This window comes from Carcharhinus amblyrhynchos, chromosome 6 (genome assembly GCF_965287045.1).
Source record: "Carcharhinus amblyrhynchos chromosome 6, sCarAmb.v2.hapA, whole genome shotgun sequence".
In the NCBI taxonomy this organism is placed as follows: Eukaryota; Metazoa; Chordata; class Chondrichthyes; order Carcharhiniformes; family Carcharhinidae; genus Carcharhinus; species Carcharhinus amblyrhynchos.
The window spans coordinates 1,060,391-1,087,611 of record NC_137329.1 but is presented as its reverse complement, the minus strand read 5'-3'; the positions used below and the strand labels follow the sequence as shown (position 1 = coordinate 1,087,611).

The window sequence follows — 27,221 nt, the reverse complement described above, 5'->3', positions numbered from 1 at the left end:
AAAGATAGATACATTTTTGAACAGTAAGAAAATAAGGGTTATGGTGAGTGAGCAGATAAGTGGAACTGAGTCCACAGAAAGATCAGTCATGATCTTATTGAATGGCGGAGCAGGTTTGAGGGGCCAGATGGCCAACTCCTGCTCCTAGTTCTTATGTTCTCATGTGGAGAATGTGCTCAAATTGAGGTAAATTTTCAACTTGTTTGTAATTCAAATCAACAAACTTCTGATCCAGAAGCAGGATTTTAATAATAATGCAGAGTCCAGGGAAACTTGATAAAAATAATGAGACGAATTACACAACTTCCCACACAAATATAAAGTTGACTAAGAATTATTTTGAGACACATTAATTGTCTTAATCCATTCAAAATGGACCACAGTTTCCTTACTTTCATCAGTTTGAAGCTCTTTGTCCACAGAATTTCACACAAAGCATCTCTGTTGAAGGAAGTATTGCAGCAAATAGAACAGGTTTTCTAACTTTTATCTTGTGCGAATGTTTTGTAATTGAGGTTTGGAATTTTCAAACACAAGATGAAAAATGACTGAAGTGGGTCCATGGTTTCTGTGGTTATTGTTATAAATCCTGGTGCTCACTGAATTTAACAAAATTATATTTATTTTACTTAAATCAGAAAATGTTTGTGAATTTGATTTCTCCCAATCTGGGAAAAGGGATGATGGTGTGTGGCACAAGGTGGGGTAACACAGGGCAAGTCAAGAAAGAAAAGATACGTCAAAAGGAGCAACAGCAGAACCAATAGCAGCAGTTTGGCAAAAACAGGAGCAGTGCTTGTCACTTGGAGTTGTTGAACTTGGTTACAAAAGCAAAATAATGCAGTCACAAGATCACGGAGCTGAAAAGTTAACTCTGCTTTTCTCTCCATAGATGCTACCAGACTTGCTAAGTATTTCCAGCTTTTATTATTGTTGAACTTGATGCTGAGCCTGGGAATCTACAAAATGCCATCATTCCTCATCTTGTAATCACTCCTGCCACACACCCCACCTTTTCCTCACCATCACCAACACTCGCTGCCTCTGTTCAAACCTGGCTCATCGCTAACTGTTGCAAGTTCTTACAGAAGGTCAACAGTCTGAAAGATTAACTTCTCAACTCACTACACACTGAACATTTCTGGTATTTTACAACCAAAGCTTCACCACATCAAAGCCAACAGTTAAATGCGAATTGCGAGTTCGCTGGTGCTGACTCAGTTTCAATAGGATATTAATAGAAAATATATATTGGGCCAATCATTTGTAAGAACACAGTTAATCACATCCTTAGGATATTCAAAGCGAAACAGTTTATGAAGTGTAGTCACTGTTACATAGACAATACAGCAGATAATTAACACACAGTATGGCTCCACTAACTGCAAATGAGACAAATAGATAGAAACATAGAACATTACAGGCCCTTTGGCCCTCGATGTTGTGCCGAGCTATGTCCAAACCCAAGATCGAGCTATCCCACTCCTTGTCATTCTGGTCTGCTCCACATACCTATCCAATAACTGTTTGAAAGTTCCTAAAGTGTCCGACTCCACTATCGCAGCAGGCAGTGCATTCCACACCTCCACCAGTCTCTGAGTAAAGAATCTACCCCAAACATCCCTCCTATATCTCCCACCATGAATATATAATTATGCCCCCTAGTCGCAGCTACATCCACCCAAGGAAATAGTCTCTGCACGTCCACTCTATCAATCCCCCTCATCATCTTATAAACATCTATTAAGTCACCTTTCATCCTCCCCCGCTCTAAAGAGAAAAGCCCCAGCTCCCTCACCCTTCCCTCATAAGACCTACCCTCCAAACCAGGCAGCATCCTGGTAAATCTCCTCTGCACTCTCTCCAATGCTTCCACATCCTTCTTATAGTGAGGTGACCAGAACTGCACACAATATTCCAAATGTGTTCTTACCAAGGTCCTGTATAGTTGCAGCATAACCCCACGGCTCTTAAACTCAAACCACCTGTTAATAAACCCTAACACACTATAAGCCTTCTGTGGATATGAACCCCAAGATCTCTCTGCTGTTCTACATTCTTCAGAACCCTGCCATTGACCCTGTAATCTGCATTCAAGTTTGTCCTACCAAAATGAATCACCTCACACTTATCAGGATTAAACTCCATCTGCCACTTCTCAGCCCAGCTCTGCATCCTATCAATGTCTCTTTGCAGCCTACAACAGCCCTCCACCTCATCCACTACTCCACTAACCTTGGTGTCATCAGCAAATTTACTAACCCACCCTTCAGCCCCCTCTTCCAAATTATTGATAAAAATCACAAATAGCAGAGGACCCAGCACTGATCCCTGTGGTACACCGCTGGTAACTGGCCTCCAGTCTGAAAATTTTCCTTCCACCACCACCCTATGTCTTCTACGAGACAGCCAGTTACATATCCAATCGGCCAAATTTCCTTCTATCCCACACCTTCTTACTTTCTTCATGAACCTACCATGGGGAACCTTATCAAACACCTTACTAAAATCCATGTATACGACATCAACTGCTCTACCTTCATCTACACACTGAGTTACCTCCTCAAAGAATTCAATCAAATTTGAGAGGCAGGATTTACCCCTCATGAAACCATGCTGACTATCCCGGATTAAACTGAATCTTTCCAAATGGTCATAAATCCTATCTCTCAGGACCCTTTCCATTAACCTACCACTGAAGTAAGACTAACTGGCCTATAATTACCAGGGTCATTCCTATTTCCTTTCTTGAAGAGAGGAACAACATTCGCCACTCTCCAGTCCTCTGGCACAATCCCTGTGAAAAGTCTGACAACACCAGGTTTTAGTCCAACCGATTTATTTGATAATAGACTCACAAGCTTTCGAGGTTTCCCTCTTCGTCAGGTGAATGGGCTGACGAAGAGGGGAACCTCGAAAGCTTGTGAGTCTATTATCAAATAAATCGGTTGGACTAAAACCTGGTGTTGTCAGACTTTTTACTGTGTTTACGCCAGTCCAACGCCGGCATACCCACATCACAATCCCTGTGGACAGTGAGGACCAAAAGATCAAAGGTAAACACTCCTCAATCTCATCCTTTGCCTCCCAAAGTATCCTAGGATGTATCCCATCTGGCCCAGGGGACTTATCAACCCTCAATGTTTTTCAAAATTGCTAATACATCTTCCCTCAGAACATCTACCTCCTCCGTCCTATCAGCCTGTGTCACACTCACATCCTCAAAAACATGGCCCCTCTCCTTAGTGAACACTGAAGAAAAGTATTCATTCAATGCCTCACCCATCTCTTCTGACTCCATGCACAAGTTCCCACTACTATCCTCAACTGGCCCTAACCTCACCCTGGTTATTCTTTTATTTCTCACTTAAGAATAAAAAGCCTTGGGGTTTTCTTTTATCCGACCCTCCAAGGACTTCTCATGCTCCCTCCTAGCTCTCCTAAGCCCTTTTTGTAACTCATTCCTAGCTACCTTGTAACACTCAAGCGACCCAACTGAACCTTGTTTTTTCATCCTTACAAACGCTTCCTTTTTCCTCTTAACAAGACATTCAACCTCCTTTGTGAACCATGGCTCCCTCACTCGGCCAAATATATCAATTATATTTTTAGTGGTCATGACATAGAGAGAACTGTAGGGTCTTTTCTCAATAGTGCCAATGGAATCTTTTACTTCAACTTGAATGGTTTAACACTAAACAGAACCACAAATAATGTAGCATTTGCTCATCTTGGTGTAACTATTCTAGGGACATTACACACTCCAAATTTAAAACTACCTTCAATGTTACAAATGTTGACTCTGAGACATCAAGGCTGACTCTTCAGTGCGTTACTGAGGATACTATCCACACTGCCATTATCATACTGCTGACTGTATGAATTCACTATGTACACGGCTGTCATGTTTCCTGCATTAAAACCATGACTTCACTTCAAAAGCGTTTTGTTGTCTTGGTCTGTAAAATGCTTTAAGACATCCTGTGATTGTGAAAAGCACTGTATAAATGCTTCGCTCTCTTTCTGTTACTTCATGACTTGTTTTTCTGTGAATGCAGTTTGCTGCCTCCTGGCTTTTCCTATTCTGCTTCCACTCTCCAGTTGCTCAAAGCCATTGTCTCCTGTTCAATTCACTGTTCTGATAAATGGTCTATACTTGAACCATTTGTTTACCTTGTCCTCTGAGGAACAATTTCCCATTTTCAGTATGTTTCCAATTTGAAATGTTTTTCTTTTGTCATAATTAGAAAGAAGTTTGCTCAGATACAGTTGAACCAGTCAAATCAAGTCGACTAAGTTTTCAGTGGAAGCAAATTACTTACATAACAGAATACATATGGTGTAGAGTGGCCATTCAGCCCATTGAGTCTGCACCAACTCCTCAAAAGAGCATCTTACTCAGGCTCATCCATCCCACACTATCCCCATAGCCACATGCATTGCGCATGGCCAGTCCACTTAACTGACACATCTTTGGACTTTGGCAGGAAACAGAGCTCCCAGGAGGAACTAGTGCAGACACAGGGAGAACGTTCAGATGCCACACAGTCACCCAAGGCTGAAATCAAACCCAGGTCCCTGGTGCTGTGAGGCAGCTGTACTGATTACTGTGCCACCTTGCTGCCCCATCATGTCATGGCTTTTCTTATTATTCATTCATGGGATGTGGGTGCTGCTGGCTAGACCTACATTTACGAGGAAAGATTGAACGAACTTGGGCTGTTTTCCCTTGAGAGACGTCGGCTGAGGGGGGATCTAATAGAGGTTTATAAGATTATGAAGGGGATAGATAGAGTAAATGGTGGTAAGCTTTTTCCGCTATTAGAAATGGATAGAACGAGGGGTCACGGGCTTAGGGTGAGGGGGGCTAGGTATAAGACAAATATTAGAGGGGCAGTTTTTCACGCAAAGGGTAGTGGGGGTGTGGAATGCACTACCGAGTAAGGTGGTGGAAGCAGGCACGCTAGGGTTGTTTAAGAGTCACTTAGCCACATGAGCGGGCTACATATAGGGGGATATAGCAGGCCTTACTAAACATTGTAGGCTTGGGATTACGTTTTTGCCTCAGGGATGTTACAGTCTTTGCCTGTTTAATAATGAATTTTTTTGTCTCCACAGGCATTTAAGTCCAGCAAGGGGCATGCATGCGGCAGGTTGTAGTGGGCTGCTCTTGGACGTTGCTTCGCGAGTTGCCTATTGCCTCATGTCGTTAGTGTGCTTAAACTGGACCATCTCGAGGGCAACATGACAGCTCAGAGACTATCTCTGTTGCTGTGCGGACACATGGATTTGGGCCTGTGTCTGTGGGAGTTTGCGCGTTCTCCCCGTGGTTGCGTGGGTTTCCTCTGGGTGCTCTGGTTTCCTCCCACATCCCCAAAGATGTGCTTTTAGGCTGATTGATTGGGTACTAAATTGTCCCTAAATTGGACCTCCCTGATCCTCGCACATTAGGCGTAGACTAAAATCATGAATAGGTCACTGAGACAGTGGGACGGCGGCGCGGGCTCGTTGGGCCGAAGGGCCTGTTTCCCGTGCTGTGTTGTTCTTTGTTGTTATCCATCCCCAGTTTTCCTTTACAAGGTGGTGGTGAGCTGCCTCCTTGAACCACTGCAGTCGCTGAGGTGTAGGTACACCAACTTTACAGTTAGGGAACTCCAGGATTCTGACCCAACAATGGGAAGAAACAGTGACATATTTCCGAGTCAAGGTGCTGTGCGCCTTAGAGGAAACTTACAGGTGTTGCCATGCATCTGCTGCCCTTAACCTTCTAGATGTTGGATCAATTTCACACATCTGGATCAATTTCACACATCTTCCCAAGAATTACATAACTCAATATACTGGCCTTAAAATTCAATATTAAAACATCTAAAAATATGATGGACAAGTTCATACGCTGCAGGAATAGCTAGTAACTTGGAGGCAGGGTTAGATGTGTCAAAACCAATAAGGGGGCCTCATATGATTGTGGAGCAATTTAAACCCGATCCACAAAATAACTCCCAACATACAAAATAGAACAGATCCCAAAAATACACTGAGAGCCTCCCACAAAGATCTCACCACCCACAAAGTGAGCCTCCCTCCACCTCTCTGAAAGTTTGGAAGCACAGCTTTTATTATCTGCTTCTGGACTGGTCCAATCCATCAGCAAGCTGCACGGTCTCCAACCCTCTCGCCATAGGAACGGTCTAAAGCACACACAGCAATCTGCCAGCCTACGTCACCACCTCACTGCTGTCCAGCTTCCAAGTTAAACCTGTTCCTTCATGACACAGACGATTAATACAATTAAAACGGTAACAAAAAATAATCTTATTCCTGTGATTTATTTACATCAGTTTCTCACAATCCATTAGGTTATACAGAAAACAGCTATTTTAGGTCCACATTAAAATTGACATGCGTCAAGGTTTTCCCAAAAGACTCAGCTGCCCCTTCATTTAGCTTCAGACTTTTTCTCTCCTTCCTCAAGTTTGGGCAGTTCAGTTGGCTCACGGTGGGCTGGGAACACTTCCCATGGGCTGTTCAAGTCAAATTTGCGAAATTCTTGGGCAAGTTCAATAGGCTCAGCAACAACACGTTTGACCTCATCATCGTAGCGCACCTGGAAGGAAAAGGAGGAGTTAGCCAAAGATCTGACCAAGGATCTAATACAGGACAGGACAGGACAGGATGTTCAACTCCAGCATTTTATTTACAATTATTTCAAGGATAGCTGCTGCAGACTTACACTCCAAAACATGCAAACTTGACCTGGGCAGCTTGTGGGGGTGCCACAGGCAGTGTTAAATGGGAAAGCAGGACACAGGAAAAGAAAAACAGTAACTTAATAGATGTACAGCATTAAAACAAAATGGTTTTTTTTACCTCTACATAGCCAGAGAGTGGGAAGTCTTTGCGAAAGGGATGACCTTCAAACCCGTAGTCTGTCAGAATTCGTCTTAGATCTGGATGGTCAGCAAAAAACACACCATACATATCCCAAATCTGGAGGAAACAAAGGAACATTCTAGCCATCCTTAAAGAACCCGGTTAAAAAGATTGACAATTCTAAGGTTTAGGTAAAAGGCTTCAAAATGCTTGTACACCCACCAATAGGTGTTTGCATCTCATGAAAGATATTACACATTTATGTTTTAAATTTTAAACAAATTATTCAACATTTGTTGGTTAAGAAAATCTAGTCTAAAGTGTCAAGTCAGGAATAAATAAAGTGAATTGTAAAATAAAACATTGTGATTATGAAGCAGAGAACAATCATTTCAAATCACATTATAGTTCACATGGACCTTACAGCTCACAAAAATCAGTGTTTGACTCTTGGTGGCAGTCCCTCGTTCCTGATTTCAATAGGAGGGAAAGATCAGGAAACAGACTGAATTGATTCGGTTCACCAAGTCTGTTCCTTCTACGGACAACACACATTAACTCAATCTTGGATCCCACTCCAGCTACCCTCAAACACATTTATCTGTAGCCACAATACAACCCTGGCCTGTTGGAATCCACAATCAACTCTTTGCCCACGCCCACAAGCCCATCAGCATAAAAACTGCATCATTCTAGTCGCTCTGTGCACTTCACTAACATCCAAAAGGACAAGTTAGTACATCAGGTAGAATTCTTTGTCGGAACTAGTGAAGAATCCCAAATGTAACACTGCAAATCATTAAGAACATAAGAACATAAGAAATAGGAGCAGGAGTAGGCCATCCAGCCCTTCGAGCCTGCCCCGCCATTCAATAAGATCATGGCTGATCTGTCGCTGCTCAGTTCCACTTTCCCGCCCTCTCCCCATAACCCTTAATCCCCTCTCCTATCAAAAACCCATCAACCCGCGTAATGCCCTATACAGCTGCAGCAAGACCTCCCTACTTTTATATTCAATCCCCTTCGCTATGAAGGCCAGCATCCCATTCGCCTTCCTGACCACCTGCTGCACCTGCAAGCTGGGTTTTTGCGACTCATGCACAAGGACCCCGAGGTCCCTCTGCACCGTCGCCTGCTGCAGTTTTTCGCCCCGTAAGTAATAGTCCTTCCTACCATTCTTCCTACCAAAGTGATGGTGACTAGTGGAGTGCTTTACTGTTTTTCCTTCCACCTTGAATCCTATTGGCAATTGGACTCAATGTCTGCTTTTTAAAAGTTAAATTTCCAGAGCATAAACTGCTTTTGCTAGGATTTGATTGCATATATTAAATACACTACTGTATTTCATAATTCCCTGTCCATCCCAGTCTATCTTACACTCTCTGACCTCCAACGTTGAATACTCCCTTGTCCATGGTTTAATTATTTTCTGCTCTCTAACCCTGAAGATTTGGCCTTTGCTTCCTTAAAGATAAACAAGTAATAATCGACTCATCATAACATTTCCTCCAATTGCTTCAACTCACCTCTCTCTCGTACCAATTTGCTGCCTTGAATACAGGTACCAAAGAATCCAGTGGCGTCAACTCATCAGTGTAAGTCTTCACTCGGATACGAGAGTTAAACTGCAGTGAAAGCAGGTTATATACAATCTGGAAAGGTTACAGAAAAGATTGTAAAATTAAATCTCAGTTATAACAGAACAGTGAGAACCTAGGCACCGATCAAGGTGAGGCTCTTCCACAATTTAACCAAGTTTCTGACAGGACAAGGTAACAATGGTTCATTGTTAAATTAGTGGCAGCTTGTCAACCAATCAGCACCATTTTCTCGTGCACTGCAACTTGTTGCTCTCTTTGAAATTTGCAATTCTTGCATTTGTCCTGAAGAAAACTCTGGTTCTGTACCACTAAGCAATTATCAGCAACAAGAGATTGCACATAATTTTTTTTTCTGCCAAATCAAGCAGTTATTTGATAGGCACATGGAACACACCAGAATTATAGACAGTGAGATAGCTTGATCTTGGGTTTGGACATAGCTCGGCACAACATTGAGGGCCAAAGGGCCTGTACTGTGCTGTACTGTTCAATGTTCTATCAAGATGCATCCATCCTCTTGTCTCAAATAGGGATGTGAGATCTTAAAACTGAGAAGCTTCAGCACTTGCCATCATTATCTTTTAACAAATATATTACTGCTGCAGTAAAACTGCTCTCCAAACCAATAATAATTCTTCTCTACAACATTTGCAAATTATTTTCAAATAGTTTTTAAAAGCTTGTTTTTAAAGCTGTGATAAATATGTTATAACAATCATAAAATCACATTCTTTCACTCTTCCTCTATTACCTCAAATCGAAATGGACGGGAAGGGACATCCACTGCAGTCTCATCCGCAAGCGATTTGAACTGAGCGTTGGTGTGATCCCGCAGAAAGGTCAACACTGGGATTATGCCATCCGGATGGATAAAAATCTCCAACTCATTGAAACAAGTCACCTGTTAAATAAACACAAGGCAAAGATGACCAAACACTCATGACGTATCAGGTTGATCAGAATAATAACTACATTTTATAATATTCCAGTGAACCAAAACAATTTTATTGTCAAAGCAATTTCTCCAGCTAATTTTATTTTTACCATAATTTATGCTGTGATGTGAAGATGCTGCTATTGGACTGGGGTGGGCACAGTAAGAAATCTCATCACAACACCAGGTTAAAGTCCAGCAGGTTTATTTGGAATCAAAGCTTTCACAGCTCTGCTCCTTCAACACAGACAAGTTTCTACACCACTCACCTGATGAAGGAGCAGGGCTCCAAAAGCTCGTAATTCCAAATTAACTTGTAAAGTTGGACTTTAACCTGGCATTGAGATTTCTTATCATAATTTATGCTGGCATCACAGAAGGCAAAAAACCCAAACTGAAGAAATTAAAAACAAAGGATTGTACAGATTTTCACATCTGATGCTTGCACAGAAGTGCCACAGAAAGATACCTTTCTTTTCTGGATAAGACACCCCCCCTTGTTATTTCCAGTGATGACTGCTTTCTGTTTAATAATCATTTCATTGATGGCACAGCACTAGATTCTAATCCAGGTCTCAGAAAACTACTTATCAGGCCAACTAACTGACACGACGGAAGAGAAATCCAATGAAAAGCCTAACTTCAGATTCACCAACCCAATGTCCGACCACCCAAATACAGATGTTTGACTGATGTTTAAAACTCAGCAACCCAACTTAAGTCAAAGTCATGGCCAAATTGCTGACACCCTTACCTGCACCTGCTGGATGTATTTGGGAAGAATCTCAGCAACATATTCACCAAATGCAGACAGCCGGTTGTGCAGTAGTTCATTCCTCGGTCGGACAGTAGCTGCAAGGTAAAATGCAACATTACTAAGGAAATGTCATTCATCCATTTACAGAGTAAGAAAGCTTACATCTTTGGTGCATTTTGAAGAGGATGTTAACTTAAACAGATTTGTAAGTACATAGAACACTACAGCACAAACAGGCCCTTCGGCCCACTAGTTGCGCCGATCACTTGTACACCTACTAAGCCATAGACCTATCTATAACCCCCAATCCCATTAGATCCCATATACTCATCCAGAAGTCTTTTAAAAGACCCCAGTGAGTTCGCCTCCACCGCCACTGATGGCAGCCGATTCCATTCACTCACCACCCTCTGAGTGAAAAACTTACCCCGTAGAAGTGTTATAAATTATCTAAGCATTAATAAATGGTGTAACTACTTGAGTAGATCAGAGGCCGACTACTCTGCAGCGCATGGCTCATCTTCTAACTCTTCAAAGCCTGTCCATTATCTACAAGACAAAGAATCTGAAGTGTCAGCGGGAAACACATCCCCACCAATACTTCCAGCCCCACAGCCATTTCACGGACCAAGGCAGAACCTCAGCCTTTCTCTCTCTGGAATAAGTCCTTCCTCATAGAGCTACTGGTCAGTCTGACTGGCTGCCAGCCCCCGGTCCCTGCAACACCAGAAGATGCAGTAGACAAGATTGAAACTGCAAGCAGGAGTTAGTCCCGCACCTCCTGAGCATTACTTAGTTCATTTTTCCTCCAAATGTGTATATTTCTTAACAAAAGTAATACAGACAATAAGCTGTCTAAACCCCCCACCCCCACCCTCCCCATTGTTAATGTCAATGACATTGTTCCGGTTAAGAGAAATAGCTTTGTCACCAGCTTGGTGCAAGGGTTACACGTTAGTCTGCCTTTGGGCTCCAATCCAGATTTTTACCTCAGTCATTTCTCCTTCGGCTTTTACCTCTCCTGAAGTATTCACACACTGGGGTTGTTTGCGCACAGCTAGGAGTTTGGTTCATAAGTAGCAGGGTGTGTCTAAAGGCCTCAACACTACACTTCTGAGGCCAAACCTCCTCTGAAGCTTCAGCCTGGGGCCACGAGGGACCAAGTTTCCACTTCACCAGAAGGAGGTAGAACCGAGGACTTGCTGATGGACAGACTGTGCACTTACAGGGAGAAACTTACACATTTGGCTCTTTCTTGCATTGCTGCTAGCAAACACGTGTGAACAAAGTGGGAAGCATGTTAGCACACAAAAAGCAAAGAGCATGGCAACTCTCTTCACCCACACACTAGAGACATTACATTCCTCAAGCAGCACCCTGGTCTTTCCAAATTTCCGTCTTTGTCTTATTGGATTACGGAAAAATAACAAAAATTTTAATAGTGTTACTGTACATAGAAGGAAACCAGTATCATAAAGTTATCTTATTAAATCAACATCAAACTAATTGCAGCTTGATATTTACTTACGCCGAGCGTCTGAAACAGATCCCTCAAACCTGGTCTGTGATACTAAAACACTGTGGCCAGGAGCTGTAATGAAATCACAAGAGCAATATTTTTTGCAACTCAAATAGATAAATAAAGCAAGATAATTTCAAAAGTGACCTACTTTTGGTCTATATCCCTAAATATTATAGTTACGTTTCACAATATTATACAGAGATCATGACATGCATCAAAAATGGTTTGATAAAAAACTAAGGTAATCCTAAAAAGTTAAAAATCTATAATTTATGGAATTTGAATTTCAATCTAGAAATCTAAAACTCTATAAACAGAAGTCAATCAGTGAAGAGGTGCATTAACGTCTTGAGGATGCACCTTTTGCCAGGATGAAAAGAGATTACAGTATCTTCATACTAATCTTCATAATTTCTACACAAAGCAACATGGCCCAGAGGGTCTACTGGTAGCATTCAATAATCAAACATCACATTGACGCTTCACGCTACTAAATTCAGTCAGGCAAGAACATTGCAAGAAACAAAACTACAGTCACAAATTGCCACAACTTTATAGCTACTAGCAAAGGCTCCAACACCAAAACCCTGTGGAACACCACATAAAACAACTTTCCATTCACACGGGCATCCAACAACCATTATTCTTTGCTTCCAGTTAGCCACATTAAAAATCCATGGGATACAGGGTACTTTTTTGACCAATCTACCCTATCAAACACCTCGCTAAAATCCACGTACACAACATCCACTGCACGACCTTCATCAATGCTCCTCGTCACTTCCTCAGAGAATTCAATCAAGTTTGTGAGGCAAGACCTGAGCAAATCCATGATGAGTCCATGTCTTTCTCAGTAACAGTTAATCCTATCTCTCAGGACTGATTCTACTAGTTTGCCCACTACCAATGTAAGACTAATTGGCCTACAAGTACTAGGCATTTCCTACAATTCCTTTTTAAACAATGCTATCCTTTCCTTGTCTGTGACATTGGAAACATTAATGAGAAACCCAAAATCTACCTTCCTAACATCTTGGAGCTTGTGCCAAACTTGGAACAGCTGTCTCACAGACTAGAAACTAGTCAAACAACAACCTGACATTGTGCCTAAGGTATGATTCTGTAAGTGTGACCATGTCCCAGACACCACCATCACCATTCCTGAGTGTGTACCGCACTACTGGCAGCAGAGAGTCAGCGGAGGTGACAGTGGCACAGATTTGGGAAGGAATTTCTCAGGGAGTCCTCAACATCGACTCTGGATATCAGGTTCAATACACTCAGAGGTTTCTTTGCCTGATTATCATGGGGCAGCACAGTGGTTAGCACTAATGCATCACAGCGCCAGGGACCCAGGTTTGATTCCTGGCTTAGGTCACTGCCTGTGTGGAGTCTGCACGTTCTCCCTGCGTCATTGTGGGTTTCGTCTAGATGCTCTTGTTTCCTCCCACAGTCCAAAAGATGTGCCAGCTGCCGTCAGTGGTGGTGGAGGCGAACTCACTGGGGTCTTTTAAAAGACTTCTGGATGAGTATATGGGGTTTAATGGGATTGGGGGTTATAGATAGGTCTATAGATTGGTAGGTGTTGATGTGATCGGTGCAACTCGTGGGCCGAAGGGCCTGTTTGTGCTGTAGTGTTCTATTTTCTATGTGCTGGTTGAGTGCATCGGCCATGCTACATTCTCCCTCAGTGTTACCCGAACAGGCGCCAGAATGCAGCGACTAGGGGATTTTCACAGTAACTTCATTGTAACGTTAATGTAAACCTATTTGTGACACTAATAAATAAACTATAAACAAACTCCAACCCCATTCCTCTCCATGTTGAATACCATTAGGATGGAGCACGGACGGTGGAAAGGATGCAGATGTATTCTGGGTGGACACTTCAAGGTCCACCACCAAGAATAACTTGGTAGCACCACCACCGACTGAGCTGGCCGGGTCCAAAAGGACATCATTGCTAGAACGGGACTGTGGGCGAAGGAACCAATAAGAGAGAAAAATGTACCTAACCTCATCCTTAGCAACCTGCCTGACACAGATGCATCTGTCCATGACAGTGATGTCATGGACAGATGTGCTGGATCTTGGGGGATGTGCTGGATATTCTTGAGGGTTTGAAAATAGATAAGTCCCCTGGGCCGGACGGGATTTACCCTAGGATTCTCTGGGAGGCACGAGAGGTGATTGCAGAGCCTCTGGCTCTGATCTTCAGGTCGTCGTTGGTCTCTGGTATAGTACCGGAAGATTGGAGGATAGCGAATGTTGTCCCATTGTTTAAGAAGGGGAACAGAGACTTCCCCGGGAAATATAGACCGGTGAGTCTTACTTCTGTTGTGGGCAAGGTTTTAGAAAAAATTATTAGGGATAGGATTTATAGTTATTTGGAGAGTAATGAATTGATTGGAGATAGTCAGCATGGTTTTGTAGCGGGTAGGTCGTGCCTTACTAACCTTATTGAGTTTTTTGAGAAAGCGACCAAAATAGTGGATGGGGGAAAGGCAGTTGACGTGGTATATATGGATTTTAGTAAGGCGTTTGATAAGGTTCACCATGGTAGGCTTCTGCAGAAAATGTAGATGTATGGGATTGAGGGTAATCTAGGAAATTGGATCAGGAATTGGCTAGCAGATAGGAGACAGAGGGTGGTGGTTGATGGTAAATATTCGTCATGGAGTTCAGTTACGAGTGGTGTGCCTCAGGGATCTGTTTTGGGGCCACTGCTGTTTGTAATTTTTATTAATGATCTGGATGAGGGTATAGTTGGGTGGATTAGTAAATTTGCTGATGACACCAAAGTCGGAGGTGTGGTAGATTGTGAGGAAGGGTGTCATAGTTTGCAGGGAGACTTAGACAGGTTGCAGAGCTGGGCCGAGAGGTGGCGGATGGAGTTTAATGCGGAGAAGTGTGAGGTAATTCACTTTGGTAGGAATAACAGATGTGTCGAGTATAGGGCTAACGGGAGGACTCTGAATAGTGTGGATGAACAGAGGGATCTAGGTGTATGTGTACACAGATCCCTGAAAGTAGGGAATCAAGTAGATAAGGTTGTTAAGAAGGCATACGATGTCTTGGCGTTTATTGGTAGGGGGATTGAATTTAGGAGTCGCAGCATCATGTTGCAACTGTACACAACTCTGGTGCGGCCGCACTTGGAGTACTGTGCGCAGTTCTGGTCCCCACATTATAGGAAGGATGTGGAGGCTTTGGAGAGGGTGCAGAGGAGGTTTACCAGGATGTTGCCTGGTATGGAGGGGAGGTCCTATGAGGAGAGACTGAGGGATTTGGGGTTGTTTTCGCTAGAAAGAAGGCAGCTAAGAGGGGATCTTATTGAAACATATAAGATGATTAGAGGTTTAGATAGGGTGGATAGTGATAAACTTTTTCCTCAGATGGAGAAAGCTAGCACGAGGGGGCATGGCTTTAAATTAAGGGGAGGTAGTTATAGGACGGATGTCAGGGGTAGGTTCTTTACCCAGAGGGTGGTGAGGGATTGAAATGCCCTGCCTGCTGCAGTTGTAAATGCGCCTAGTTTGGGGGTGTTTAAGAGATCCATGGATAGGTTTATGGATGAAAAGGGATTGGTTTAGGTTAGAGGGTCATTGTTTTTTTTAACTGGTCGGCGCAACATCGTGGGCCGAAGGGCCTGTTCTGCGCTGTAATGTTCTATGTTCTATGACAGTGATGGTAGGAGTGGGAGTTACACTGACTGGAAACTGAACTGATCCAGCTGTAAAACTCTGACATCAGTTGACACACCTGCGGCTGGCAGGCTGGTGAGAGTGAGTGTGACTCCAACAACACTCAGGAAACTCCACACCATCCAGCACAAAGCAGCCCTACTTCATTGCTGCCCCTTCCACAAACATTCACTCCATCCACCAACATCAACAGTGGCAGCCGTGTGTACCATTGACAAGATGCATTACAGCAACTCAACAAGGTTCAAATCCCACCACCATTTCCCTTCCCTCAGTACATGTCAGGGTCCCTCTCTCTCCGGGTCGCCCTCCCTCTGACCTTGTCTCTCCCTTCCCCCAGACTCGACCCGGCGACAAGGTCTAACCAGCGGGTGGGGGCCCAACTCCCCACCCGCACAGACACAAACCCTCACACACACTCTCCCCACCCCCTCTTCTCACCCAGGTTCCGGAAAGTTCTCTGGAATCCGGCCCGAGCCAGACTCACCAGCCTGGCCGCCATGGTACCGGAACCGGAAACAGCAGCGCGCCGGTGTCCACCCGCCACTCTTCCCCCAGTGTACACCCCTCAGCCTTCCCCCCTCGGTGTTCACCCTTCACCCGGTGTTCACCCTTCACCCTTCCCCCCACCCCCTGGTGTTCACCCCTCAGCCTTCCCCCGGTGTCGGGCTGTGAGGGCGCGGTTGGAGGTGAGTGAGGAGGGGCTGAGGGGAGTTTGCGGGACGGGGGGATGTGAGGATGGGTTTGAGGGGAGGGTCTGGGGGGGGGGTTTGGGCTGCGGGTAGTCCCCCTCCCGGGGGGTGTGGCTGTGCTTCAGCCTGAGGCCGGGGTTGAGCCTGCATCCCCCGGGTTGGTTTTCACCGCCCTCCCCCATTTGGGCCGGATTGAAATCAAAGAGTGAAAAGCTGCGGAAATGTCCAATACTGAAACTCTGGGAGAGGGGGGGGGGGGGAGGGGGGTTGATGCTTCAGATCCTGCTCCTGATCCCAGCAGAACAACAAGATGTGAGCAGAATGATAACACATTATTCACAGAATCCTAAACATCTGAGAAAACAAAGCCAGCAAACAGAATGTGTGCAGAATCACAGTTTAAATCTGGACACATCGAACAAAAATAAAAGCAAATTACTGCGGATGCGGGAATCTGAAACACAAACGGAAAATGCTGGAAAACCTCAGCGGGTCTGACAGCATCTGTGGAGAGCGAATAGAGCCAACGTTTCATAAGAACTAGGAGCACAATCGGCCATCTGACCCCTCGAACCTGCTCTGCTATTCAATAAGATCATGGCTGATCTTTTTGTGGACTCAGCTCCACTTACCCGCCCGCTCACCATAACCCTTAATTCCTTTACTGTTCAAAAATTCAATGTTTCGAGTCTGGATGACCCTTCGTCACATCTTCACCTGAATGCAGTGGCTGAGGTCTGGGCCAGTGAGGAGGGAGAGGTTAAAGAGGCAGGTGGTACACCTCCTGTAAGTGCTGTGAGTAGGAGTGACCGAGGAGTGGCCCGAAGGAGTCGCCATCAGAGACAGAGAGCAAAAATGTATTTGGTTGTGGCCCCATGCTGGAATTGGTGAAGTGTAATCCTTTGAATATGGAGGCTGCTGGAGTGGAGAATGAGGACGAGAATCCTATCATGGTTCAGGGAGGAAGGGAAGTCAGTCATAGACCCAATTTAAAACAAATGTCAGTTTTAAAAACACTAATTTATCGCCAGAAAACTAATTAATTAATCTTTTAAGCTAATGGAAAATATGAAAGATCAACAAAGCCATGGTTGTTTAAGTTTATTTAACAGTCACAAGCAGGCTTACATTAACACTGCAATGAAGTCACTGTAAAAATCCCCCAATCGCCACACTCCGGTGCCTGTTTGGGTACACTCAGAGAGAATTTAGCGTGGCCAATGCACCCAACCGGCATGCCTTTCGGGTTGTGGGAAGAAACTGGAGCACCTGGAAGAAAGCCATGCAGACATGGGGAGAATGTGCAGACTGTGCACAGTGGTTGTAGACAGGTTAACAATCAATCCAAATCGACAAATTTAGAAGTCAACATAAAATAAGGATTTGTTCGGCTTTGGGGGATTTTAATTCATGTGATCTCCTATTGCTGATATCACAACAAAGCTTCATGTTGAAGAGCTGATCTTTTTCATATCATCCCTCACAGAATGAAATGCAAAGTCTCTGTTCATTTTAGTATCTTCATGGAGTGATGATGTTTTTATATTATTATTTTCCCACTTTTAATTAGTGATTTATGGGATGTGGGTGTCACTGACTGGGCCAGTATTTATTGCCCATCCCTAAGGGCATTTAGGAGTCAACCACATTGCTGGAGTCACATGTAGGCCAGCCCAGGTAAGGACGACAGATTTCTTTCTCTGAAGGACATTAGTGAACCAGTTGGGATTTTCTGACGACAATGGTTTCATGGTTACCATTAGATTCTTAATTCCAAATGTTTATTGAATTCAGATTTCACCAGCTGCCATGTTGGTATTTGAACCCAGGTCCCTAGAGCATCAGATCTCTGGATTACTCATCCAGTGACAATACCACTACACCGCTGCCTCCTCGTAATATTACATATTATCTACTGTGCAATAAGATATCCTTTTATTTAGATATCAAATTTTGCTGTCATTTATTTATCAAATTATCCTTTCCTTCTAAAGTCTCAAGTTTGTTTGGTAAACAAATCATGTGAGAAAAAAGGTTAATATTTCATCACAACTGGAAAAGTTCTCGATATGAAAGTGCAAATGCAGAGAAGGAAGCAAAGGAAGGAATGAATGGAAAGATGTGTAATTGATTGGAAGGCGGAAGTGGTTAAATGATGGAAGGGATGGCAGATGCTAATGAGGAGGAAACGGGAAGAGCAGAATCGTCATCAGTAGCTGCTATCTAAAAAACGTTGTGGTTGCATATGAAATTGTTGTGTTTACCAGAGAGGGTGCAATGTGTAAAAGGGAGAGAGTGAGAGAGGAATGGACCATCGCCACAGGGGGAACAGTCCATTCTGAAGATGTGGTTGATGATGGCAGAAGTAGCAGAGGATAATCTGTTGAATCTAAAGACTGTTGGGCTGAGAGGGGAACCTTCTCATGGTTCTGAAAGAGTGGGAAGGGGTGAAATAGGTTCAAGGATCCCATCAGCCATGGTGGGGAGGGAGCTTTCTAAAAACAGGAGGAAGGCTACACTGAGCAGAGTGAAAAGATGGAGTCAGAGGAAAGGAAAGGAACAGGGGTATTTCAGGAGTTGTTGAAGCTTGCGATCCCTAACACCTGAAAAAAAGAAATATTTTTTGTTAAAGTACCAAATGACGCAATGGCCGAAAAGGTGCAGCAGACATCCAAACAGTCATTGCTGCTGAAGAGAGAGGCAGAGAGAGTACAAAGATGTACAAGTTAGATTGATTGACCGTGCTAAATTGCCCCTTACTGTCAGGGTAAATACGTGGGGTTTTGGGATAGGATCTGGGTGGGATTGTTGTCAGTGCAGGCTTGATAGGCCAAACGGCCCTCTTTCTGCACTGTGGGGATTCTATAAATCTATGAACTCTAAGTGAGGTAGCACAAATACCATTGTATGTGTTCCTTCTGTTTAATTCCACTGTGATTAGCCAGAATGTTTGTGCACAGATTTAATCCAGGTTTCCAGGTAAAGTATTGCAGTTTTACATTATTGGTGACATATAATATTTATGATTTTGACAGATGTAGATTGGCACATGGGATTACTAACTTTATGTCTGTACTGATCCGTAACTGTGACGTTTCTCATATTAATGATGAAAATACAAAGAATTTTGTGAGTGACAAAACTTTTGAAATGAAATTGTTCCCGTAGGTCCTGGTTTTACCCACTTGTGAAATGGAGCCAAGTAGTGATGTAGGAGGTGCAACCATTGCAGGTACAACAGATGAGAGTTACTTTATGAGCTATACCTTCACAGACAGATTCCATTCTGTGCGAGTTGCTCAGAGTATTATGGATCTGTGCCTCGAAGACAGGCTGTTTGCAGACGTTACCATCTCTGTGGAAGGAAAAGAATTTCAGCTCCATCGGCTAGTTCTGTCTGCCCAGAGCTGCTTCTTCCGTTCTATGTTCACTTCGAATTTAAAGGAAGCTCATAATGATGTTATAGAACTGAAAGATGTGAATGCGAGTGTTTTCCAGCTGCTCGTGGACTATATTTACCGGGGCACTGTCAAACTGAGAGTGGAGGATCTCCAGGAGACGTACGAGGTGGCAGATATGTACCAGCTGACCTCACTTTTTGAAGAATGCTCTCGCTTCCTGGCTCGGACAGTCGACATCAGGAACTGTTTACAGGTCATGTGGTTAGCAGATCAGCACAGTGACCAGAAACTATACACAGCAGCCAAACAGTGTGCAAAAACACACCTGTCACAGCTTCACAAGACAGAGGATTTTGTGAAGTTACCTGTCAGACTGTTCACAGACATCATTAAAGGTACGTGTTTCTCTGCCTGATTTTCCTTGGCGAAGCAGAACAGAGATTTTTAAGTATTTCCAGTAAGGGAACTTCTGGAAAGATTATTACTTGTTAACAAAAACAAAACACTGTTTGCTGGAAATCTGAAATAAAAACGGAAAATGCTGGAGACATTCAACAGGTCGGGCAGCATCTGTGGAAAGAGAGAAACACAGTTTGTGTTTCAGATGAAGAGTCATTGACCTGGAGCATGAACTCTGTTTCTCGCTCTCCACATTTGCTGCCTGACTTCCTGAGAATCTCCAGCATTTCCAGTCATTACTTGTACGTGAACTGTGTGGTTTCTAAACTCTCAGCTAACATAACATGGGCTTCGATGGGAACATTCTTTGACTTGGCAGATAATTGTGTCAACTTTCTCAAAGAAGAAGCAATCTTTGTTATAGAAACGTTGGCCTGAATTTTACCTCCAGGACAGTGGTCAGTGGGGGCAGGAGTGGATGTGAAACCTGCTCCTGCCTGAGATTCTCCACCAATAACATTAGACCAGTTCTTCCAGTAACTGATATTTGGAACTGGTGATTATTTTGCTGCACTGTTTTAGCTGAATTTCTCACCGAGCAAATACACCAACTTGATAAAGAGATTGATGGATATTAATGTAACGAAGTTCAAAATGTTGGTTAAAGAGAGCACAAGTGTAATGACCTTAATCAGGCAATTGAGTTGGGCCTGTTAGAATATCAACAGATTAAGGACCAAGTTGATGTCCTATGGCCATTACTAATCTGAAAACACCTGATCTCAGAAGCTAAAACTCAGGCCTAGTTAGTACTTGGATGGGAGACCGCCTGGGAATACCAGGCAGAGGACTTTTGCTGCTAGCAGAGACTGTTCACAACACCCACTCTCCAAACCACCAAAAAGAGCAGGCCAAATTGATGGGCCAATCAGGGAGCCTCTTGCTTTGTACTTACCCAGGCGTGTCAGTTCCTCTGGGACTCCAAGTCTACGCTGCTAATTGGAAGCACTCAGTACGCTGCTGTCAGACTTGTAAATAAAAGGATTTTGGTGAAGGGACGTCTGCCTCCGAGGACTTATTACAACAAGTCATTTACATTAAGACAAGATCCACATTGTTTTTCCCTTGGACTTAGACTAGCAATGGGCTGTATAAGTGATAAAATGAAAATGATTTATTTTTCCGTCAGAATCAGGCAAGTGGTGGACAGGGAATCTGGCAGTAGACACACCTAATTTTAATAGGGTTAGTTCACAGGCTGCCAATCTGGATCGCACTGCTCCTTGGTAGCTCCAGGAAATCCAGAAAGGTAGGTAGTGGTTATGGGCTTGTGTAATATCTTCAGGAAGTGAGCTGGACATTTCATTGGACTTAATGCATTTAATGTTCAAAATTCTTAAAATAATCAAGAGAAAACGAGACCTGCTTCAAGCTTTCTCTTCCTGCAGCTGATGATCCAAAGAGAGAGAAAAGTACAGTACACGAACAAGCCCTTTGGCCCTTCAAGCCTGTTCTTCAAGTAGAACTGAAAATGGTCAACTCCTGATATGCTGACCATAGTGAAGTGGGTAGACTGAGGAGGGAGTGCTGATTTAAGCCTAAATTAAAACCCACACAAAAATTGGAATGGGCAAAAATTCTTTTGAAGTTTTGGGACTTTTTACATACACAAACAGGATAGTGAGGTGGTCTAATGGCGCAGTGGGTAGCATCGCTACCTCTGAGCCAGAACACCTGGGTTCGAGTCCCACTCCAGGACTTGATGGCCAAGGAACGTGCATTCATAACGCAACCAAAGACAGGTTGAGTGTGTCAACCTGTAAATCCTTCCGATGGCATGGGAGAGATCCTTGGTCAGCCAGGTGATGGGAAAGAATTGAAGCTGCTACCATCATCATCCATACCTCCAGATTACAATGTGCAAGTAAATATTTATGTACAGGACTCAGTGAATCTGTAACACTATCACCACCAAACAGACAAAAATCAGCACAGTCTGGGTTGCTCCAAATGATGCTCAGAGACTAAAATCCAATCTTTTCATCCATGGTTCTGCAGATGGTGTTCCCAGCTCTCAAAAGCCTGTCAAAGCAATAGAAACTTGGATAGAACATAACAAGGAAGAGCGATCACAATACTCTGAGAACCTGACGTCCAGTTTAAAGGTATGTTCCCTCAAAATTAGCCAATGTACAAGCTCCACCAATACATCCTCTGAAACTAAAGTGCCATCTTTGTGTGAAATGGAAGATGCCCTGCAGAAATTTGACATCTATAGAGTTTAGCTTTTACTCCAGACAAATTCTATTCCAAATTGTTCCAAACGATGACAACCATTAATCAAATGATTTAACTTCTAGTGATGAATGTGGGGGTCAGTAGATTTGCACAGTTCTGAGTAATACAACATTCCTACATAGATAAATAAGCATGGCAGGAATTCCTCTGGGAAGCGTCCAGCTCTTTACCAGTGATCCTTCCATCCTTCGTAAGGTTTGGACTGTTTGCTAACAATTTCACAGTGTTGATTCTGTCCAATAATGGAACTGTCTATGATAGGTTGTCGAATATGATGGGAAAAACAACTAAGCTTGTGATTTTTAACTGTCGTGGCCAAGATGTATCCTATAATATATCCCTCATACAACATCCCCCCGTAAACAGATAATTTTGTCATTTCATATTTCTGTTTGTGGGATCTTGCTGTGCACACATTGGCTGAAAAATGCTTTTTGACATCCTAAAGCGTGTAAGGCACAATATAAATACCAGTCCTTACTTTATCGTTCTATTCCCCGTGAAGACTTCAGACACACAGTTGAAGTGATCATTGCTTTGAGGGGTTCTGGTTATGTTTTATTCTTTAACACTGTGGTGGCCTGTGCACTTAAAGCACAATTTCTAGGCCTCAACTTCTTAAAGTCAGACTGAATATAAAATGAGTAATATAACATATGGCCCAGAGCTGATGGTGAAGAATAACTCATTCCTCTCGTATAGAAATCAGGACATTGTGTTTTTTTCCCACGCTGCATATATCTTCTCTTTTTATCAAGTTAATTGATTGAAACTAATTAAGGATCGTGATCTGAGTTATTATAATTACAGTAAAGGAACAAGCCCAAAGCTCCTCTCACAGCACAGCCTCATTGAGTGGAAAGTATCGTCCAGGTTAGACAGGAATTGCAGAGTTAGTTACTGCTCCTCTAACAGATTTAATCATCATCAAATTTAGCTGCAACATTGCCAGCAGGATTTAATGAGGGGCTGCTTTATTGCATTGCCACTCTAACCATTGTTAATATGTGATTTAACATCCCAAAATCCCAATCAGAAAAAATATCCAACCGTTTGAAAATACAAATAAATGTATCTGCTATTTATCCCTGCTGGGGTTGAATTTTAATATTGAAATATATTTTATTAACTAACCAAAACAGAAATTGTAGGTAATTCCGACAGGATTTTGGAGGAAACCTCATTTGATTCTAGTTTAGAGGGGATGTTACAGTTGTTCTACTGCTTTAGTTACGGGTGTGGTGGTTTGCTGGGATCACTTCACCACAAAGTGATCTAAAGGAGGGAGACATCTTTGGTTTATGCTCAATTCAAAAAGTATGCTTCCAGCAATAAACAGGAAAATCATAATGAGAACTCAGCTCATCTTGTCTAAAGATAGTCTCTTGGAAACATCACCATCATTGCCTATCTGTTTGTAATTCATGTTGTGTCTCACACAGGAAATTGGTGAGATTGTTCACATTTATCTGATTGGAAAGGAAGACACACGGACTCACTCACTGGCAGTTTCTTTGCATTGTGATGAAGATGCCATCAGTGTCAGTGGACAGAATCGATTGCGACAGCAGATCACAGCAGCGTGTAAACATGGCAGTGATCTATACGTGGTGGGTGGTCCCATTCCCCGGAGAATGTGGAAGTGTAACATGGGCACAATGGACTGGGAACAATGCGCATCATTGCCAAGAGACCGTCTTCAACACACACTGGTATCTGTGCCAAGTGAGGATGCCATTTATTCACTGGGTGGGAAAACCCTACAAGATACCCTCTCCAGTGCTGTCATTTATTATGTGGTCTGTGATAACGTGTGGGTTGAAACCAATCAGCTGGACACGGCAGTATCCTGTGCTGCTGGCGTTAACCTGAACGGAACGATTTACCTTCTGGGTGGGGAGGAGAATGACCTGGATTTCTTTACCAAACCATCAAGGTTGATCCAGTGCTTTGACACACACACCAGAACGTGCCAGTTAAAGTCGTACCTGCTGCCCTTTGCCGGCCGTATGCATGCTGCTATTCACAAAGACCTGATTTTCATTGTAGCTGAGGGAGATTCTCTGGTCTGTTACAATCCATTGCTTGACAGCTTCACCAGACTACGTTTCCCAGAGGTTTGGAGTCGGGTACCATCTCTCTGGAAGATTGCGAGTTGCAATGGGTGTATCTACGTTTTCAGGGATAAATGTAAAAAGGGTGATGCTAATACATTGAAACTGAACCCGGCCACATCTGTGGTCTCAGTAATAAGTGGAATTGAGATCCTGTTGACCAATTGGCAATTTGTTTTGGCATGATTTTAAATCAATGTAAAGGTTCACAATTTAATTCAACATCATTCTTTAGTTGTATCATCTATTTTGCTGAAAGTTAGCACTGGCCAAATGTTTATTGCATAAAGCAGAGTGAGGTTTAACAACAGGCTCTCAGTCTTTAGCTCATTGGCCAGAGCAGATTTTTTAAAAATACTGCAGTTGAGAACAAAACACAAGTACAATAATGTCTCCAATTTGACGGTTCAAAAACCAGAGTTGTCTGAAAACTGGACATTTTTCATTGAATAAAATAATAAAAGACTTCCTGCCTCATTTGGGACTGCCTTGGTGCAGTGTAACAGCTGACTAACCATTCCCTTTGCTACTTGCACACCAGTCTGTTCTGCACTCCGAGCAGCTCTTGACCCCACTCCAGCTGGCCTGATTCCCACTGCCCAAACTGTTCAACCCAAAATCCGGAAGATCAGAACTTGGCATGGCTTGACTCGCACAGTTTTAAGACACCATACCTGTACTTATCTCCTGATTTGACATGACATGAACTGAGCTAAACACAATTTAGTGAACACTACCTCATGTCAGCCTGTTGGATAATGAGATTGAGACAGAATGGGAGGGATAACGAAGAGAAGCTTACATAATCCTACAGGGTGATGGTGTCCTGTCCAAAAGTGATAAAGTTGGCAGCAACATCACTTTTACTGTAAAATTATGATACAGTTCCTTTTATGAAAAGGTTAACCACAAAGAAATAGTGTACTTCAGCCGTAGATGCTTTAACACATGTATTTTTGTTTTAAATGTAATCAGGGAAAGTTTCCTCTGTGTTCCTGCATATGGATAATAAACTCGTTCTTAGTAAATAGGCCAGAGTTTTATTACATTTAGCATACAAAGGAAATAGTCCACAGTATTTCATTGAGGTATGTTGCATTGTGGAACACTGCAGTGACTTATTAGTATGTTACACTTGTGACGAATTGTCTGTTAGTTTGCAGCTGTGAGACAGACAGTCCATGGTCTAGAATTAACGGACGGTGCAGTTCCCATTGGTATTGTGGTGTCTGATAAATCTAGGGGGAGGGAAACCCGAGGAATCCCCAGGAATTCATAGTTAAGGAGGAAGTCCATCCCACAAGGGAAGATTGTCAGACTGGCACTTGGCTTCTCCCGTGTAAGTAAGCCTGGATATTAGATTTTAGTGTAACTCAACCATTTTAAAATGCATTTCATGTTATATTTGTTGTAATAAGCTAACAAGTCAAAATGCTGTTTTGTACATGAACAAAGTACAGCACTCTTCATTGTAGAAAATAGCATTTTGACTTTGTTTTATATTTTATAACTCAAATATTGTTATATAATTAGGAAGCAGCCAGAAACAGACATTTGATCTCAATTAAGTTATAATTGAAGAAATAGTAACTAATCAAGTTGTTATGTTGGATTTAAAAGCTTATCAGTTTAAATACCATTTTGATATGTCTGCTTTGGATGAATATTAATCAGATAGCTCAGCAAAAACCACGGCCAAATAAACAGTGGACAATTGGACAAAGATAACAAAAGACGTTGCAAAAGAAACATTGTCCTTTCAAGAAGAGATGATGCACCTGAGTAGTCAAATTGCAATTAAAACAAACCAACATCTAAATGAACCAATAATGAGATTTCAGAGTCAGGGTCTGAGATGAGGTATTGATAATTTTGGGGTTCTGAAGACAATTTTGCTGCTACTCAGGTACTGGACGCTCCCAAGGCAGAAACATGCTGTCGGTGAAGGAACAGGAAGAGCACCTTCCTCTTCAGTGACCTGATGACTGGTTTGAAGTTGTAAAATCTATTTTTGTGTTAAGTAAACTTTTTCTGTTTAGAATAAAATTTCTCTTTCAATTTACTATTCAAGAGTCCATCTTGCATGATGGACAAGTCTTGTTTGAAGAATTCAGAGGATTTTGTTGAGTTAATTTGAAGTCAGATAATTGCATAATTAAGGATTAAGATAAATCGTAATACTCTACACATAAAAACCCCACACAGCACCGGTGGTGATGGCATTGATTGCTCATTGAGCCCCACGAAGAGAAGGCTGCCCACAGTCACCGTTGCCACTGACAAAGCTGCAGTGGGGGAATGGGTCGGGGGCCATCCACGGGATCTAATCATTTACTCAGCTGCTATTCGTACCCATCAATGGGACAGCATTAAATCCAACATCCTCGTTTCCGATTTCAAACCAGGAACTTCAGGAAAAGGAAGAAACAAATCCCAGGATTCTTCAACTAGTGATACTAGTGAGATCTGAAAGCTGGTAATGTCCCCACCTTCTGACCATGAGGAGTGCACAGAGCAAGATGGAGTATATAAAAAGCAAAAGAAATTGGAAGGAGAGGAAAAATATCAACTTTGCTAAGTTTACAGCGGCTGGAAATTCTCAATTCACAATTCATGACTTTGGCACAATTTAGGTAAGTTTGCATCAAGTCCAAGCCAACATTCATCCCTCAGTGAACATCTGAAAAAGCAGATACTCAGTATCACATTGCTGTTAAATTGGCTGCTGTGTCTCTGACAGTAAAACAGTGACTACACTTAAATATTTCATTTGGTTGAGAATGCTTTGAAATGTGGAAGGTGCTATATGAATGCAGCAAATTCTTTTTTAAATACTCCCCTCCAGTCCAATCATCTCTCATAATTTGAGATTCTGTCTGTAATGTTTTTACAAAGTCCCATCATATCGTGTTGTGTAGCACTACCA

The 27,221-nt window shown here is 42.8% G+C and overlaps 2 protein-coding genes across 2 annotated transcripts; one reads left to right on the top strand and one right to left on the bottom strand.

Moving 5' to 3' along the window:
* Positions 1-6,310: 6,310 nt before the first annotated feature.
* Positions 6,311-15,930, bottom strand: ndufs3 (NADH:ubiquinone oxidoreductase core subunit S3). The gene is made up of 7 exons (XM_080191519.1): positions 15,833-15,930; positions 11,694-11,756; positions 10,163-10,260; positions 9,226-9,375; positions 8,400-8,525; positions 6,871-6,990; positions 6,311-6,607 (listed from the first exon to the last, which is right to left on the bottom strand). Exons 1-7 carry the CDS (start codon positions 15,891-15,893, stop codon positions 6,440-6,442), a joined length of 786 nt encoding a protein of 261 aa, XP_080047645.1. The 5' UTR covers positions 15,894-15,930; the 3' UTR covers positions 6,311-6,439.
* Positions 15,931-16,020: 90 nt separating this feature from the next.
* kbtbd4 (kelch repeat and BTB (POZ) domain containing 4) lies at positions 16,021-26,263 on the top strand. Its single transcript, XM_080189849.1, has 4 exons — positions 16,021-16,080; positions 19,252-19,879; positions 21,942-22,048; positions 23,624-26,263. The coding sequence occupies exons 2-4, from the start codon at positions 19,276-19,278 to the stop codon at positions 24,479-24,481; spliced, it is 1,569 nt and encodes a 522-aa protein (XP_080045975.1). The 5' UTR covers positions 16,021-16,080; positions 19,252-19,275; the 3' UTR covers positions 24,482-26,263.
* Positions 26,264-27,221: the final 958 nt, after the last annotated feature.

Excerpts from the sequence above, each read along its gene's own strand:
- ndufs3 (XM_080191519.1), bottom strand. The coding sequence starts at position 15,893 with ATGGCGGCCAGGCTGGTGAGTCTGGCTCGGGCCGGATTCCAGAGAACT. Across the intron at positions 11,757-15,832 it reads GAGAACTTTCCGGAACCTGG|CTCCTGGCCACAGTGTTTTA; the intron begins GTGAGAAGAGGG and ends ATTTCATTACAG. Across the intron at positions 10,261-11,693 it reads ATCTGTTTCAGACGCTCGGC|CTACTGTCCGACCGAGGAAT; the intron begins GTAAGTAAATAT and ends TTTACCTTGCAG.
- kbtbd4 (XM_080189849.1), top strand. The coding sequence starts at position 19,276 with ATGGAGCCAAGTAGTGATGTAGGAGGTGCAACCATTGCAGGTACAACA. Across the intron at positions 19,880-21,941 it reads GTTCACAGACATCATTAAAG|ATGGTGTTCCCAGCTCTCAA; the intron begins GTACGTGTTTCT and ends ATGGTTCTGCAG. Across the intron at positions 22,049-23,623 it reads ACCTGACGTCCAGTTTAAAG|GAAATTGGTGAGATTGTTCA; the intron begins GTATGTTCCCTC and ends TGTCTCACACAG.